At 30.0% G+C, this 16,739-nt stretch overlaps 1 protein-coding gene across 1 annotated transcript in view; it reads left to right on the top strand.

The window, feature by feature from the left end:
- Positions 1-16,102, top strand: part of Nlg3 (Neuroligin 3) — a 93,064-nt gene extending 76,962 nt beyond the window's left edge. The window contains exons 3-12 of the mRNA XM_011503312.1: positions 4,992-5,189; positions 6,353-6,465; positions 7,679-7,911; positions 8,650-8,862; positions 8,979-9,117; positions 11,336-11,487; positions 12,317-12,435; positions 13,115-13,245; positions 14,730-15,057; positions 15,799-16,102. Coding sequence (XP_011501614.1) covers positions 4,992-5,189; positions 6,353-6,465; positions 7,679-7,911; positions 8,650-8,862; positions 8,979-9,117; positions 11,336-11,487; positions 12,317-12,435; positions 13,115-13,245; positions 14,730-15,057; positions 15,799-16,073 — 1,901 coding nt within the window. The 3' untranslated portion in view covers positions 16,074-16,102. The remainder of the gene's footprint in view (positions 1-4,991; positions 5,190-6,352; positions 6,466-7,678; positions 7,912-8,649; positions 8,863-8,978; positions 9,118-11,335; positions 11,488-12,316; positions 12,436-13,114; positions 13,246-14,729; positions 15,058-15,798) is intronic.
- Positions 16,103-16,739: the final 637 nt, after the last annotated feature.

The raw sequence follows: 16,739 nt of genomic DNA, 5'->3' as shown, positions 1-16,739 counted from the left end.
ATGCATTGTATTTGTTCATAAATATTGATTAATAAATATTTAAACGTTAGACAATAATAAAAAGTACCTTATATTTAAGTTTTCACCTTATAAAATGTACGACTGAAATTTTTATCGTATGTTGTATCAAGTAAGATCTAATTGTTTTCCCTATTATAAAATATTCATAAATATTACCATTAAATTGTTTTTAATAGTAGTAGCTTGCAAAAGATAAAAATTTAAAATTAGTGTTTAAAATTAGTAAAATTAATGTTCCAACCTAGCATTAGTTGAGAGAAAAGAAAGGGTGTTGGAGACTGTTTGACTTTTTGACTCGAACTGCCAATGTTTCGATAGCTTTAATTTACCGCCCGCCTTAGCCGATGCTTGGGAAGAAGTCATGTGGAGGGGCCTTTAGAAATGCAGTATGCGCTTCTTCGAAAAATATGGTTTATTTACAGTCACACTATTTTTTTTTTATTGGATTTATACATTATGAAAGGGTAATACACTATATTCAGTGATGTCCTTGTAGTTTCTTATAGCTCATCTTGTGTTGAATAAGTTGTCATCTCCAGATGCTCCTTGAGATGTTGTTGTTGTTGTTGTTGTTGTTGTTGTTGATCTTGTAAGGGTCAGTGACTGATTATGAGACACGCTCCTTATTAGTGAGTGTGATTTGTGCTATTAATAATAGCGTCATGTTAATCTTGGTAAGGACAGGCAATAATTTAGGTCACAAAGACTTTGTGTAGTCAGAGTGATACAGCAGTCTGTATGAGTGATCTAATCCTGGGATGAGTAGTTCACCATTATTAGGATATCCGGGAGTGCGTGTCTTGGTAGTTTCTCTGGCTCTGTCGTGGTATGAGGGAGCTAACGTTGATAGCTTGCAACTGTAGCACAGGAGGGTTGATGCCTGATTGCACCATCATATCATCTGGACGATAGTTTTGAAATACTGACTTGAGGGCTTTCTCCAATGCTTTCCTAATGTAGTAGCGAGTGGTGCTCCTTGGAGCACTTTTTGTATTTTATGGAGCTTTTGTAGGGACCTATGTGGTCTCTCAGGCAAGTGAAGCCGGGTCCGTGGCTTCTTACCAGATCGTGTCTCTTCAACGCTCACCGATTGTAATGATTCTGTCCACTGGCTTGACTGTGAATTTTTTTACCGATACCTGGTAGGAATTTGACGTTCTCCTAGCTGACCTGGTTCGGAGCTGTGCTGGCCTAACTTGGCGCTGCGCAGCGGCACTAACTTTATCCGTCTCTGAGTCCATCTCTTTCAACATCCTCATCCGAGACGTTAGAAATTCTTTTAATTTTTCAATGCGTGGCTACGAGGTGGAAGAGCTAATCGATGACTCCCACAATTCCCTTGTGACACGATCGAGTCGATGAGAGGTGAGGTATACAACTAGATAGTTCCACAGTTCTTCGCCATTTCCCATGGTTTTTAGTAGTACCATCGCTGCTACCATACTATTGACTAGTTTTTCTAATTCTTCTTTCTCCCCTTTAATTTTGGTGAAATCGGGGAAGGCCTTTCTGAAATATGATTTAAATATCAAACGTTGGTTATCATACGGAGCTGTTAACGGTTCCCAAGCTGGAGCAAGGGAATCGGTGCGAAGGTGATGCATTTTCTCCACATTATTGGTCTCATTGTTATCCAAGACTAGTGGCTTAGAGAGATCATGAAAAGCCTACCAATATTCCTGATTTCCGAAGAAGTTGGGAAGATTGACGTTTGGAAGTTGGGCTCCTTGTGGGTGTGCTTTGGTTGGGTTTGGTTTGGGTCTTTTATCGTATGAATTGTCTTTCTCATATACATTTCTCATCAGGTAATCGTGATTGAGAATAGTAGCTGGCCAGTCCACGATCATGCGTGCATGATCCGCGAAGGCCGTCTGCAGCTCCTCCATGTGTGAATTGCATCTAAGATTTCATCTGGTGAGATGTCGTACTCTAATGTTTTGTGTTCCTCAGCCAGTTTCCTCAATAATGCATTGCGGGACCATTGAATTTTCGCCATTACTTCAAGCTCAGCGGGAGGGTGTGTTGGAGAAGCACTCCGGAGTGCTGATCTCTTAGAAGTCTTGCTGCTCTTACCTTCCATGTCATCCCTGGTTGCCATGATGATGTTGGATTGCACTGTAGAGAAGTGGGAGGTCGTTAATCTTCGGATGCTTCTAGTGTAGTATCATGTTATGCATAGTATGCAGTGATAAAAATGCAAACTGCTAATTTTTCGAAGTTTCATGTATACAAGGCAATTGCGAGATGCACTAACTTCCACTATAATCCTGCTCGTTCCACTAAAGTATGCTATCCGGCTCGAAGGACCAAATGTTCGACTGGCAATAATGTAGGTCGCACAGACTTTGTGTGCTCGCGGTGATACAGTTGCCTTGATCCGATCCTGGGATAATTAGTTCACCATTATTCACGCTCCAAATGTTCGGGAGCGCGTGTCTTGGTTAGTCTGGCCCTTTCGCGGTACGAAGGAGATAACGTTAACACCATTAAACTGCAGCAGAGGAGGGTTTTGTATCGTGAGCTCACTTAAAGCTTGATTATTACCTTATCACCGTTAAGTGACACACTCCCTCCTCCCTTGGCTTCTCCACGTACATATAATATTTTAACTGTGTCGTCCCCACATTTAAGGCCTCTGACTCTTAATTCCCCACTCAAGGAGCGCCTCTGTCCTAGTTTTCTCCAATAGGAACGCGCCGTACTCGGTGGCACGACTGAGCATGCGCACCTCTCTCTTCCGACTTCAGAAAGAGTTAGGCTTTGACAGCGACAACATCGACAAGGGCGCCTCTAGTGGCAGCACCTTCAATTAGGAGGCTCACTTTTCTCTTAGACTTAGCCGAGAGGAGCTCCCTGGTCAAGCGTCGCCGTTTGGCTTGTACAAGCTGCCACATGTGGTCGACTTGATAACAATCGATGAGTTGTGTCTCGTTACATCGTTAGCATTGCGTGTGACGACTATTAGCTACAACGATTTTCGGAAATGTTTATAGACTCGATTGTTTTCATACATCTGACACTCTCGAAATGTTCTTACAATCTAGCACAAATAGCCCCGAGGCATCTTTGCTAGGTGAGAACAAAGGGGTCGATCATCGCGTGACCTTTCCCAACCTCCAACAATCGCCGGAATTTCTGCCCAAATGATAACATCCGAGAGATTCTCTCGAAGATTATACAGGCGAGCACTAATGGTAAATAGTGGACGAACTACTAATAATAACAATTCATCTTTCGTAATCTATTTTACTAACACTACATGCACGAAAAAATGTATGATCGTTATATTATATTTGCAATGGACTCAGTACGAACAGTTGTTGCTCACTTTTACAAATCAAATTAATGTAAGGCAAAATTGTTGCCTCCTTACTTGCTGATTAATATATCATAAGAATTTATACTAGTTGAATTATCGCATAAACAACCTGTTGATCTGTTGTCTTGGTTTAATTGATATGAAAAAAAAGAAAAAAAAAAGAAAAAGAAAACGTTGCTCTTTAATCTAAGCTGAAATAATTTTAAGACAAGGCTGCTTTTTATATTATATGAATAGATATAAAAATTATATTAGTTGAATTGATACAAATATACTATTATTTGTTCATTATGTCAATTTAAACATTGAATTTAAAAGAAGTCATTATTTACTACGTAACTTACTTTTTCAGTTAATGAAATTAAAATTTTTTATTTTTTAAAATGCATTAATTAATATGTACAATATAACTGCAACTGTCGAGATAATTTTAATAAATTGAAACATTTCATCTTTTCACTTTAATGCTGTAATTATTTATTTCATATATTGCAAATCTCAAACTCTGTATTTTACATTTTGTGATAATATTATTCTAAATTTATCCATCATATGCAATATTATTAATTATTTAAATTTATGGAATATCGAGAAACATATTTCCAAATGAAATTTCCAATGCCTTAAAATGAATTATAAAAATACTATAAACAATAGACCAATAAATTTATTTTTTAATATTTTTTCAAGTGCAAAATTGATGGATTGTTAGATTGAAAATTCAATTTTTTTTTTTTTTTTTTTTTTTTTTTTTTTTTTTAACGAAATTACCGAAAGTTGAAAATGAATTCTTATCGTTATTCAAAATTAATTAATCCGTTAACACTCGTTTAGAATAACATTTCCATGAATTTAAAATGAATATCAGTTTTGATAAAATATAAGTGTACACCTTAAGTCTACGAATATAATAAGCTAAAAATCAAATATAATGTATAAATATATAAAAATAATTGATAAATAATCAAAAGAAATATGCAGATGTTATTGATTAATAATCAAGAGAAATTTATGGGAAATGATCGGATTCTATACGGAACTATGATGATTGAACAAAATGTCAAAAATTATACGAGGATAGCCATCAATGCTTATCAAAATATAATATAGCGATTTTTTTTTTTTTTGTTGAAAAACCGAATTTCCGTTTAAGTACAATTATGAGTCATTAAGTTGCTGATGTTTCGTACTTTAACAGCAAAATGAATCTTAAGACGATAATGTAAAAGATATCAGCCTCAATCTCGTATTATTATTTATTGTTAAAACTTTATAATAAAGCTTGAAATAAATGTATAGCAGAATTTTAACGGGAGTATATGCATCGAAATAATGGAAAATTATAATTGTCATAATAAAATTATGAGCGTATATTGGATTCCATTTAGATTTTCATTAATTATAGCCATACACTTTCAACATTATACATTATCTATCATTATTATGTATAATATTCATAATTCAAATATTATCTTATTAATGATAATATACTATAAATTTTTTTTTTTCAAATTAATCATACATTTAATATTTGCATAAGAAGCGAAAATAAAAATCTTTAGCTAAAGAATGATAATAAAAATTTCGCCAATTAAAAGGAATTAAATGTCAATAAAATTGCATTACACATATTTTCAATTTTTGACTACAGGGTTTCTAAACGTCAACGCGGACTCACACTTGCGATCCCCAGCCAATTACGGATTGATGGATCAAATCGCTGCAATGCATTGGGTACAAGAGAATATTGCTTATTTTGGAGGTGATCCGAAAAATGTCACATTGATTGGCCATGGGACCGGCGCTGCCTGTGTCAACTTTTTAATGACAAGCCGTGCTGTGCCAGATGGTAGGAATAATTTTGCTTATTATCAATGATTTATACATTTTATTAATATGATTCTAACGAGTTTCTAGCTTTTATAATAAACGTTAACTAAAAATATATTCTAAACGAAAGAAATATTCCGAAAGTATAATAATAAATATTATTATTTATTTATGTATTTACTACACGATATATGCGAAAAAGTACCAAAGTTTGCCATTATTTTAGAATTATAATTTTGTATATTTAAATGCTAATTAACTTGAATCTTTTGTTAAACATATTATATTTAAAAGTTTTCAATAATTTTATAATTAATTAATTTTATGCGTGCGTGTGTATAGGAATGTGTGAATATTGTAGGTACATATATATATATATATATATATATATGTGTGTGTGTGTGTGTGTATGTGTGTATGTATATATTATGTAGGTAGTACATAGAGTAAATGAGGAAAAGAAGGATAATCGGAAAAAACGATTGGATAATTATACAAGTTTTATTCCAACTCAGTGAACTAAACTAGGCAATAAAAATATTATAAAACTCTCGGTCTTATTCAATACGATAAGACATTTATATACTTCTTAATCCTTATTCCCAACCCTTACGAAAAATGGTTATTATGTATATATATATATATATATATATATATATATATATATATATTGCGGAGAGAAGTAGCCACCTAGTGGTTATCTTTGTACTTACTTTCTGTCAAGCTGCTCATGTTACCTTTCTCAATCTATCTCTTTCTCTCTCACTCAGTCCTCTCTCTACATACATTCGTATATTCGTTCGGGCTTTCGTAACGGCTAGTGATTAGGAAACATAAACAAGCTTTATCGTAGCGTATAAGGCTGAACATTCTATAACATTTTTATTCTCCAGTTTAGTTAACGTATAACACATATTATATATAGACAGCAACAAAATTGTAAATCAATATAAATGATAAAGGTTAACACCACATTCGTCCGATAATTTTGAAGACATTTTTTTAAGTTAAACAAACGTTACAAATATTCTAAGTCTTTATTACCTTAAATACTATTTTGTTAATAAAATGACCTTATGTTATGTTGAAAATCGAATTATCCACAGAATACCCTGTCAATTCTATTGCCATAATAACAATTATTATTATTAATATAATGTAATTTTATTTTTATTCGTGAAGGTTTACTGTTCCATCGAGGCGTCCTTATGTCCGGAAGTGCTTTGTCACCCTGGGCTTTAATAAGGGGAGCTGCTAGTTACGCTACTCAAGTTTCAAAAAATCTCAATTGTTCGGTAAATAATTATATAACTAATTTAATGAATATAGCAGAAGAAAAATTTGTCGCTATTTTATACGGTAAAAATTGATGAAATTCTTTCGACGATTGACAGGAAATGAAATATTTTCAATTTTATGGCCTTTTCCTTCCTTCCTTCCTTCCTTCCATCTTTATATATTAAGTAACAAACATCACATTATCAAATTCTTGATATTGTAAACTTATTAATTTTAGTAATCTGCTGAAGTAAATATGATGTTGTGATTGTAATAATAAAGTGATTTCGTATATATAAAAATATTGGTATACAATTCGACGTGGAGATAGTTCTGATCAATGGGTTATTCTTCAGAATAGCATAATCAATTGTAATTAATTATCAATCATTTTATAATTATTATTTCTATTTTCCATGTAGGACTAACAGTCAACGGGTGTAAAAATTAAGAATTAAATGAATTAAGAAATCAATAACATTTTTTAGTTTAAGCAAAACTAAATTAATCCTAACTCAAAAGCTATTTTATTATCTTATATATTTCTTATTATTTTTCCTTTCTTTTTTTTTTTTTTTTTTTTTTTTTTTTTGTTTCATTTATATTTACACTTATATATATATATATATATATATATATATTATAATTATTTATATAATTTATATAATATCATCTATGTTACTTATCTTTGTTACAAAGTTTTTTGTATTTTTGCATTAATTGCTGAAATGTTGTTGAATGAATTATTTATCATTGATTTTTCTAGTAAGAAAAAATAAAACAATTCATCTTTATTGCCTATAAAGCACTTTAGTTCATTTATAAGTGGTAATTTTTCTAAGATTTTAGCTTTTTTAGTTTGGCTAATTTTAATAATTGCCTGAAAAAGTCAGTAATCTATCTTGGACTCAAAGTTTTTTTCACTACCTGTCAATGAAGCAAATTACGATCATCCCTTATAAATTTTTAGCTCTGAACATTAGAAATTTTAATAGCGTCCAACTCATATTTTACATAATCTATACAAAGCAAACTGTAATATATTTTGTACGTTTTAATACTTATAAAAACGAAATGGTTATTAATTTATATATTTGATAAAATCGTTCTAAATGAAGAAGAAAAAAGCTGCCATTTTTCAAAAGCACACTCAAGATATTAAATATATATTATGCTCCAATCTATAATCTATCGAATTTAATTTACTTTTATCTAACGCAACGCCGACAGTCCATGGGAGATTCGCAAATGCTACTTAAATGTCTAAGAGATGTACCGCTAAATGTATTACTAGCAGTACCAGTTCAAGGTTTGGAATTTGCTCCAGCATTTGGTCCGAGCATAGATGGAGTGGTCATTGATCCTGGCGAGCCCGAGGATCAGGACTATACGCTCCAAGTCGATACGATTAACACGCTGAACAATATTCTTTTAAGAAAGGATGTCATTGCCAAATTGTCGAGGTAAGATTATTGCTTACGCGCATCTCTCATTATTTATTGTATTATATGATACATTAGTGGCCGTAAATTTTACGTAAGCTTTGTACATTTTAAAATATATACAATTCCCGCGTTTTCAATAAGATTTCAATTTAAAAAGGGCTATGGAAATTCATTTTAAAAATTATTTTCTTCCCTAACTTTTGCTTTATTTTTATTTTAATTCAATTTATTATAGTTTTGTAAAATTTTTAATACCTTTTTACCCGTTTCGTGAATAATGATTAATTTACCTCAATTATATTTAATAATAATTAATCCCTTTCAACTGTTTGTCTATGATAATTGTCTGTAATAATTCTATGATCCTATATTTATTATTGTTGCAAATATTATAATTAATATTACCGTGAGTAATAGTACCATATATTTAGATTTTTATACTTGCGTGTGCGCGCGTGAGTGTGTAAATATCCAAGCAATGCGAATTTTCTTTGATCTTTATCGTAAAAGCTTTCTTAATTCTTAATTCTTTGAAACAGAACTTATACCTTTTTAATCTTTGTATCCTTTCTTCCGAGCTGTACATCTCTCTCTCTCTCTCTCTCTCTCTCTCTCTCTCTCTCTCTCTCTCTGTCAGTTGCTGATTTCCCGAAATATAATGTATTATCAATATTGGTATCTTACTATTCATATTTTACTATTTACCACTTTAATATGCAATTTTTAATTTGGTATGTTTCATACACGTTTACATAGATACGACCTTATGGTAGGCGTTGTACGATCTGAAGCATATTTTTCGCTAACAGCCGAAGATGCGCAATATGGTATTGAAGCAGAGCGACGAATGAAAATACTACGAGAATTTGTACGTAATACGTACACATATCATCAACCTGAAATATTGGCAACGATAATCAATGAATATACAGACTGGGAAAGACCAGTTCAACATCCAGTTAATATAAGGTACTAAAACTAAATTTCTTCTTCTTCTTCTTTTATTTATTATTTTTTTTTTTTTATATAATAAAATCGAAAAATATAAGAACAATCCAATGAACATTTTTATGCTTTATAATTAGGGATGAAACACTAGAGGCATTAGGGGATGCAAATACGGTTGCTCCCGCAACTCGTACAGCTGACCTTCACAGTAAATCTCATCGTAACTCTTATCTTTACGTATTCGATTATCAAACAAAATTCGGCGATTATCCTCAAGTAAGTAAATAAAACAAAAATAGATACTTTTATATTTTTTAATTATTTATTTCCACTGGCTACATTGTCATTTTTACCAGAATTTATTTTGAGAGAATAAATGTAAGAATTTAACGTGAACCAATTTTATTTCTAGATCAAAGTAAAAGTTACACTCTCAAATATTCTTTTCTTTTTATTTTTTAACCTTTCTCCCAATCAGTACTTTTCATGGTATAACGCGTATATGTATATATATTACACTAGAACATCAAATTGACGTGAAAAGTTTAAAATACGTAGGAGTATCGAAAATTGAATTTTATCTATGACGAAATTTATCTTTGAGGATGAGGATGTCAGTTTCTCTTTAATTAACCGTAATTGAATCTGCTTTTAGTAATGATTAATCTATTAGCCATTATCCATATCACTAAATGTAAATTCAATCTATAACGTGAAGTAAAGAATCGCAATGAGAATAATTCAATTATTTATATCAGATCATAAAGTGACATAAATCAATGGTTATAAAATTAAATTGCATTGTCAATAATATGAAACTCCAAAGATGATGGTAAGTTGGGTAGGATTCGAGTAGTTCTATCGAGTAGTTTTGACAATCACTTTAATGCAAGATATAAGGGAACAAATGGAAAAACACAATATCCATAAGACAAGAAGCGATGTATCCTATTTGATTATTCACACGGAGCATTAGAAAATACAGGGATGCACGTAGAACTTAAAAATATTCTTTGTCCACAAAAGTGCCAAATTGATACATGTGAGCGGTACTTGATAACGTATACACTTCATATTTCAAATCCACGAGTTCATATTTAAGAGACAAACAAAATAATAAATATTGTCTCGCGAACAAAGCTACTAACGTTATAAAATGCATATTTTGCATCGTTAAATGCTGATCTCAAGGAAAAGGTTGGGAGACAAGCATAGTTTATCGTAAGAGACCGTAGCCATTTATATGCCGGTAAGGTTATACATCATACGTGATCTGAAATATCGTTATTCCGGTTAGATTTAGTGGATGGCCTTCTTATCGTACCTCTCTCTTCATTCGAAGAATCGAGCACTAGAATATAGCAGCAGTAGACGTCTGAATCTAAAACACATCGATCAATCTGCCAATCCCGCTGGCAATCCTTGAATCGTACCATTTTACAGACACCCAGGTAACGATGCGCTTCCAGGGCGAATAACAAATGCCACTGAGTTTTGATTTTATAGGATGTACTCGTCCGTCGATCGTCATTTTCTCGCGATAATACAGATTAAGATAAGAAAAAGAAGAAGAAGAAAAAAGATGAGATAATTAACGTAAGACTCCCGATATACGTGTTTAATCGACAAAAGTTCCACACTACTTTTACCTAGACCTTCATGAGAGATACGCGCACTATCATCGCACTTGACGTGTATGAATCTCATACACGTATCTAGATAAACGTAATAAAAATCTACAATATATATATAAATACTAATAAAAACATTCCGTTCTATTAACAAAGATTTTGACCTTTTTAATGGATTTTTTATTTAAAAAATCCATCGTAATTATGTAATTCTACGATGCAATCTAACTACACAATATATTTTCTATATACTATAATATATAATACCATTGTAAGATAATAATAATTTTATAATACATTAATTTTTTGTAATATAAATTATTATTCCGTTATTCCGCTTACACTGAAGCTCTTAAAATGATTTCTATAACTAACAAAAGTTTGAACTTTCTTAATAAGCTTGAAAATATTTTAAAGGAATATTTTAATAAAATTTAGTTTATTTTTTGATTATTTTTTATGTTCATAAATGACGTTAGTAAGTGGAAAATTTGCATTTACTTTTAACAAAAATTTTATAGCTCCGAATTTTAAAGACATGTTTAAATTCAATCAAATTCGATTAAATAATTATTCTTCCGCGTTCCATTCACATTCAATACAACAATCAATCATTAAATATCTCATAAAACTTTAATAGATCCATTGATATAAAATAGATATAAAATAATAATTTATTAGAATTAATTGACTTATTGCAAATCTGGACGAAAACGCAAATTGCTAAGCATTAATCGAAATCGTCCAGCACCTTCCTCTATTACAATAATCCTCCCATTAAAAACAATATATCACTCCCACAATTAAGTGACTATTAATTTCTTCAACATAAATCGTTTCTCATTCTTATTTGACCACGACAGCGCCAGGGCTGCATTCACGGCGAGGAGTTGCCGTACTTTTTTGGAGCGCCGCTCGTCTCCAGCTTAGCACACTGGCCCCGGAACTACACGAGAACGGAAATTGGCCTCTCCGAAAGTATTATACTATACCTCGCGAATTTCGCGAGAACCGGGTAAGTTATATGACTATTTCATTAGAAGAAACATTTCGAGTGGTGTTTTAAATAAAATTCAACCGTCTCTTGCTCAATTAAGAAACTTTTCAAACAGCATTTGTTCGTACAGTAATTGAAATAAATTTCATATATGCTTAATACCTGAATAGTTGAAAGTTTTTTCAATGTACTCTTAGTACTGTTATGTATTTAACGAAATATTCTTGTATAATTGAGCTGTTGAATTAATGCTACGAGAACCATATTTTATATAACGTCAAATTTTATCACACAATCTGAAAATTTATAATTCAAAATTTATTATAGTTTAGCCCAACTGCACAATGTATTGAAAAATCTAAACTTTTTTTTATTTATCTTTAGTTATTCAGACTTTTATACTAAAAAATCAATAAAGAATAGGTCGTATTAAACAAAGCTAACGCTCTTTAGAATTATTATAATATTGTTTTAAATGAATGTAAAGTCATTTACTAATGGTTTATAAATTTCATTCATAAATCATTTGTGAACATTTGAAGTGTTTGATGCCGCGAAACAGAGAGAAGCTATTATTCGAGCATTTTTACTCGCGATTTCATTATATTTAATAATTATTGTATGATGTACTTATAAAATAATAATAAATTTCTGATTATAGTTCTTAAAACAGATTAAAACAGATAAACAGCATCCTTTTTCGTTGCCTTTTGCTAATTCATCGTGCATTGTCATGTTGCGATGCCAACATCAAATACAATATTAATAATTATTATATTATTATTATATTATCCATATTATTATATTATTTCTACTGTTGCATATAAGATGTAATATTTTGCTTAAGTAATCCGAACGTGGGCACGCCAGAACCAGGATTGCCAAACTCTCGACCCGAACGGACAAAATTGAAGAACCTCGAGTGGACAGCTTACGAAGCCATGCATAAAAAGTACCTTAGTATAGGTAAGTCTATTAAAGCTGCATACATGCATACGGATAAATTATATGGATATAGTATATCTATATAGATAAAGTATATGGATAAATTAAAATTTACCTCTTATATTGCCAATGGTGATTAATTCTATCTCACGTAGCATATATATTCTGAATATCATTGATATAAATAAAATTAATTGTCTTTATTATAATTATAAATTAAGTTTTAATATTAATTTTTAATTATCAAAATTTGATTACAAGTTAATGTATTAGCATTTATTAGCGACTATTAAAGTTCTTTTAAACGATATAAAACAAATTAACAAGTTACTTTAATTTTTTTTTTTTTTTTTTTTTTTTTTTTTTTTTTTTTTTTTTTTTTATAAATCGTCGATATTTTAACTAAGTATTCTGTTATATTCATTGATATTAAAATAAGTAATAGGTAGTCTTCTATAAATTAGAAGAGAGTAATTTGATGTAGTTGAACTGATTTTGCTCCCATTTATTATTTATTCCACCAAAGCTTTATCGAAATTTTGGACTTTTGCGCATTTAAAACTAAGTATTATATTTATACTTCATTTACTTTTATTATTATAATTAAATAGAAATTAGTTATTTATTAAGCAATTTTCTTGAATTTATTAATTTAACTTTTCATGTAAATTACATCTAATAATATTTCAACTAATTACAGATATAAAATCAAAACTGAAAAATCATTATAGAGCTCACCGACTGTCATTTTGGTTAAATTTGGTTCCTGATTTGCACAAACCAGGAACTGATGATGTTCCAAGATCTCATCATCTACTGGATTCAGAACAGGTTTCTTATTTTAGCTCTGTTTCTATTTTCAATTCAGATCCGCAGAACTTAATTAAATATATTATTGATTATTATTGTAAGGTAGAATTTTATATACGAACTAATGGACGAATAAATAATAAAGAAGTAATTTTTTAATATTTAGCAATTAATCCAATGAGAGCAATTATGTTAAATGTTTTAGGATATTTTGCCTATGTATTTAAATTTATTAATTTAAAAGTAAAATATATATTAAATGTCCATAATTTAAAAAATATTATTAAAGTATTTTAGAATTTTTTTAATTGAATCGGCAACTCCGAAAATTTTGTAATTATATTAGTTTTTAAGATTAAGTTTCTCCAACTCTTTTGATGTATATCTTAATCCTTGATACTTTCATAAAAATATCAGTCGGTACAAAACCTTTATATCAAAAGTTTTAATTTCTCTGTCTTCTAAAAGATACTAAATTTGTTTATTTTATTTTCTACGAATCCCTTTTATACATATGCCATGGCCCATTCCCAAGCTAACGTTACAACTTAAATAAGACAAAAAGTATTAATAAACGGAATTTACTGGAAACCCTGATAAAAAAAAAAAAAAAACTTTTAATGAAAAAAGAAGGCAAAAATAAACACAAATCAAACAAATTTTTTTATAGGTAAGAAAATCGTATAAGATCTATCGATTATCAATTTCTCTAATAACTTTTATTTTTTCGAGCCTTTGTATTTACAATCGACGTCGGTGAAAAAGTTTCATAAAATGAGTGTGCTTGAACAAAGGAAAAAGCTTACTAACTTTTATAAATATAAATTATTATTAACTATATAGTAAAATTAAAAAAAAAAAATATATATATATATATATATATATATATATATATATTAAAATAAAAAATTAATTATTTAGTATTTTCCAAATAATTAATAAATATAATATATATTTTATTGACATTTTAATTATAATAAATTAAAGAGTATTTTTATTATAATAATAGATTGCAGAAAATAACATGAAATTAATTTCTCTAACTTCTTCTGATTATATTATTTAAAATACGAATAATATTTAAAATATTTTTTATTGCCATTAACAAACTTTTATTTCATACGATACGTTATTATTATACGTTATACATTACATATTATACGTTAAATTGAAATGACATATATGATATTAACAATTTATTATCTCAATTATTCAGATAATATTATCAAGCTTTGCTGAAACTAACTATACTCCTTTCATTTACTCATACGCTCTTATCATTTCAGTAATGAAAAATAGTAAAACTTTTCTACGATTAAAATTTATATTACTTCTCGTACTATTGATAAAGTTTTTTCTAAATTTCAAAAAATTCTAACATAAAAGTTAATGATAATATTGAATTAAAAACTTTTCACTTGTGATTATAACTCGCAGACCTGGAAAAACCGCTGTTCAAATGTAAAATGAAAAAAAACTGAAATGCTCGTTTTATCGTTCACAAGGTCCCACCGCGTTTCATTCAAAGGCTCCCAACGACATCAACGAACCCAACAACAACACTCGAGACAACAAGCGAGCGAACGGTTAATACAACTTCAGCCCACCCTAGTGAACTCGCATTCGAAGAATCGACCAGCCAACCAGAGGATGGCTTTGCCGCCTACAGCACTGCCCTTAGTGTGACCATCGCGATCGGCTGCAGCTTGCTTATTCTCAATGTACTTATTTTCGCAGGAGTGTATTACCAACGCGACAAGAACAATCCCCAGCATTACCCAAAAAAGTGTCAAGAAAATGGTCAGATGCCAAATAATATATGTGGTGAATTAGGTAATGTATTTTTATCAGAATAATTTTTCAGTCTTTTCTAACGATAGAGCATAAAGTCTTTAATTTGTTTACGAGTTTTGTATGATCGTTGGATGTTGTATTATTGTACGTATCTATAATATTAAATGACTGTAATATCTTTAATGACTGTAATGAACATGAAATAAAATTAATATATTTTCAGCGGTATACTTAGATGGATTTGAGTAAAAAAAAAAAAAAAATGACTATAATATAACTGGATTGTAAACGTTATTACATTTACATTTTTTGCAAAATAAATTAACGATAAAATGTATAAAAAATACTTGTTATTTAGATAAATATTAATACATTTTTTCGACATCAGCGACAAAAAATTCCAAAATCTTATATTCAAAAATTCAAAAATCCCTACGTTCTACGTAATGTAGAGAGAATTTTTCTAAATTTTTTGATTTTTTATTTATTTGTTTATTTAATTTTATTATTATTTTATTTAATAATTTGAACTATTTTGAATTTTGCAAATATTTTCGTCAAATTGAATGAGATCGGAAAAAAATTAATTTTCAAGCACTTAAAAATGTTTTTATAACTTGCAGGACAATCGTGAAAATTTTAAGAAATATTATTATTGAGCGATAATTGCTAAAATATTGATTAATATTGTTAAAATCACAAATGACAATTATTTTTCACCCTATAACACGCTATAAATTTCTGTCTAACTAACAAAAGTTTCCTGTTTTATTTATGCAGAAAGTAAGGGAGAGCGACGACACATTCAACATATGCCGCCTCCTGTTTTCGCCGATTCGCAAAATAACAGTTGTCACGTACCGATGCCACCGCCTCCGCCGAAAAACTCTAAGCCGAGCAAGCAACAACAAACTATTCTATCCAACCAGAATCTCATAATTAGTCCTAACCACCTGCAACAGGTAGATAACCTGTCAACAGCAGGCTCGAGTACAATAAAGAAATCAATGCATCACGATAGCCAATCTCACACTATGGAGGAGTTGAGAGTCTGAAACGACGAATTGCAAGAGCCTGCATTCTCTTGCGAATTCATATAGAAAATTTAATATAAACTTATACATGCGCATGTATAAATAAGTGTGTGTGTGCGCGCGCGTTTGTGTACGCATCCATATAATACGGCATAATACATAAGTGGGCATATATATATACGAATATGTACATAAGAAAATATTAGTCGACAAAAGTCGGAGGAAAATTGTGTTCTTTTTACTTGACCATAAGAAATGTAATGCAGTTTCTTAAAATCGTCATTAAATGCATCATCATTAAAAAAAGGCCAATAAGACTAATGATTATAATAATTAATTATATAGGAATTATCATTCAGTTTATAGAAGATATCAGGTTAAACATAAATTGAAGAATAAATACATAATTCTTTTTAATTTTGTTTAATATTGTTTTAAATCTTCATTATACGCATTATGCGCATTTTTTGTATAATACATTATACAAGATTTCAAATGAAATATTATTTATAATATTTACATCCATTTATTACTATATCATTTTATAGTGAATAAAAAAATATATATTAAATAAAAACGCGATAAGAAGGTGATAATTAAGGCCTTTTTTAACTACACTCCACTATATTTTATTATTCTTTTCGCAAAACTAATGTCACCTCTCACATACTCTCACATATAGCAATA

Source organism: Ceratosolen solmsi, unplaced genomic scaffold, assembly GCF_000503995.2.
Source record: "Ceratosolen solmsi marchali unplaced genomic scaffold, CerSol_1.0 scaffold63, whole genome shotgun sequence".
Classification (NCBI taxonomy): Eukaryota; Metazoa; Arthropoda; class Insecta; order Hymenoptera; family Agaonidae; genus Ceratosolen; species Ceratosolen solmsi.
Note: the sequence above shows the minus strand (reverse complement) of the source record. Positions and strands in the feature narration are given on the sequence as shown.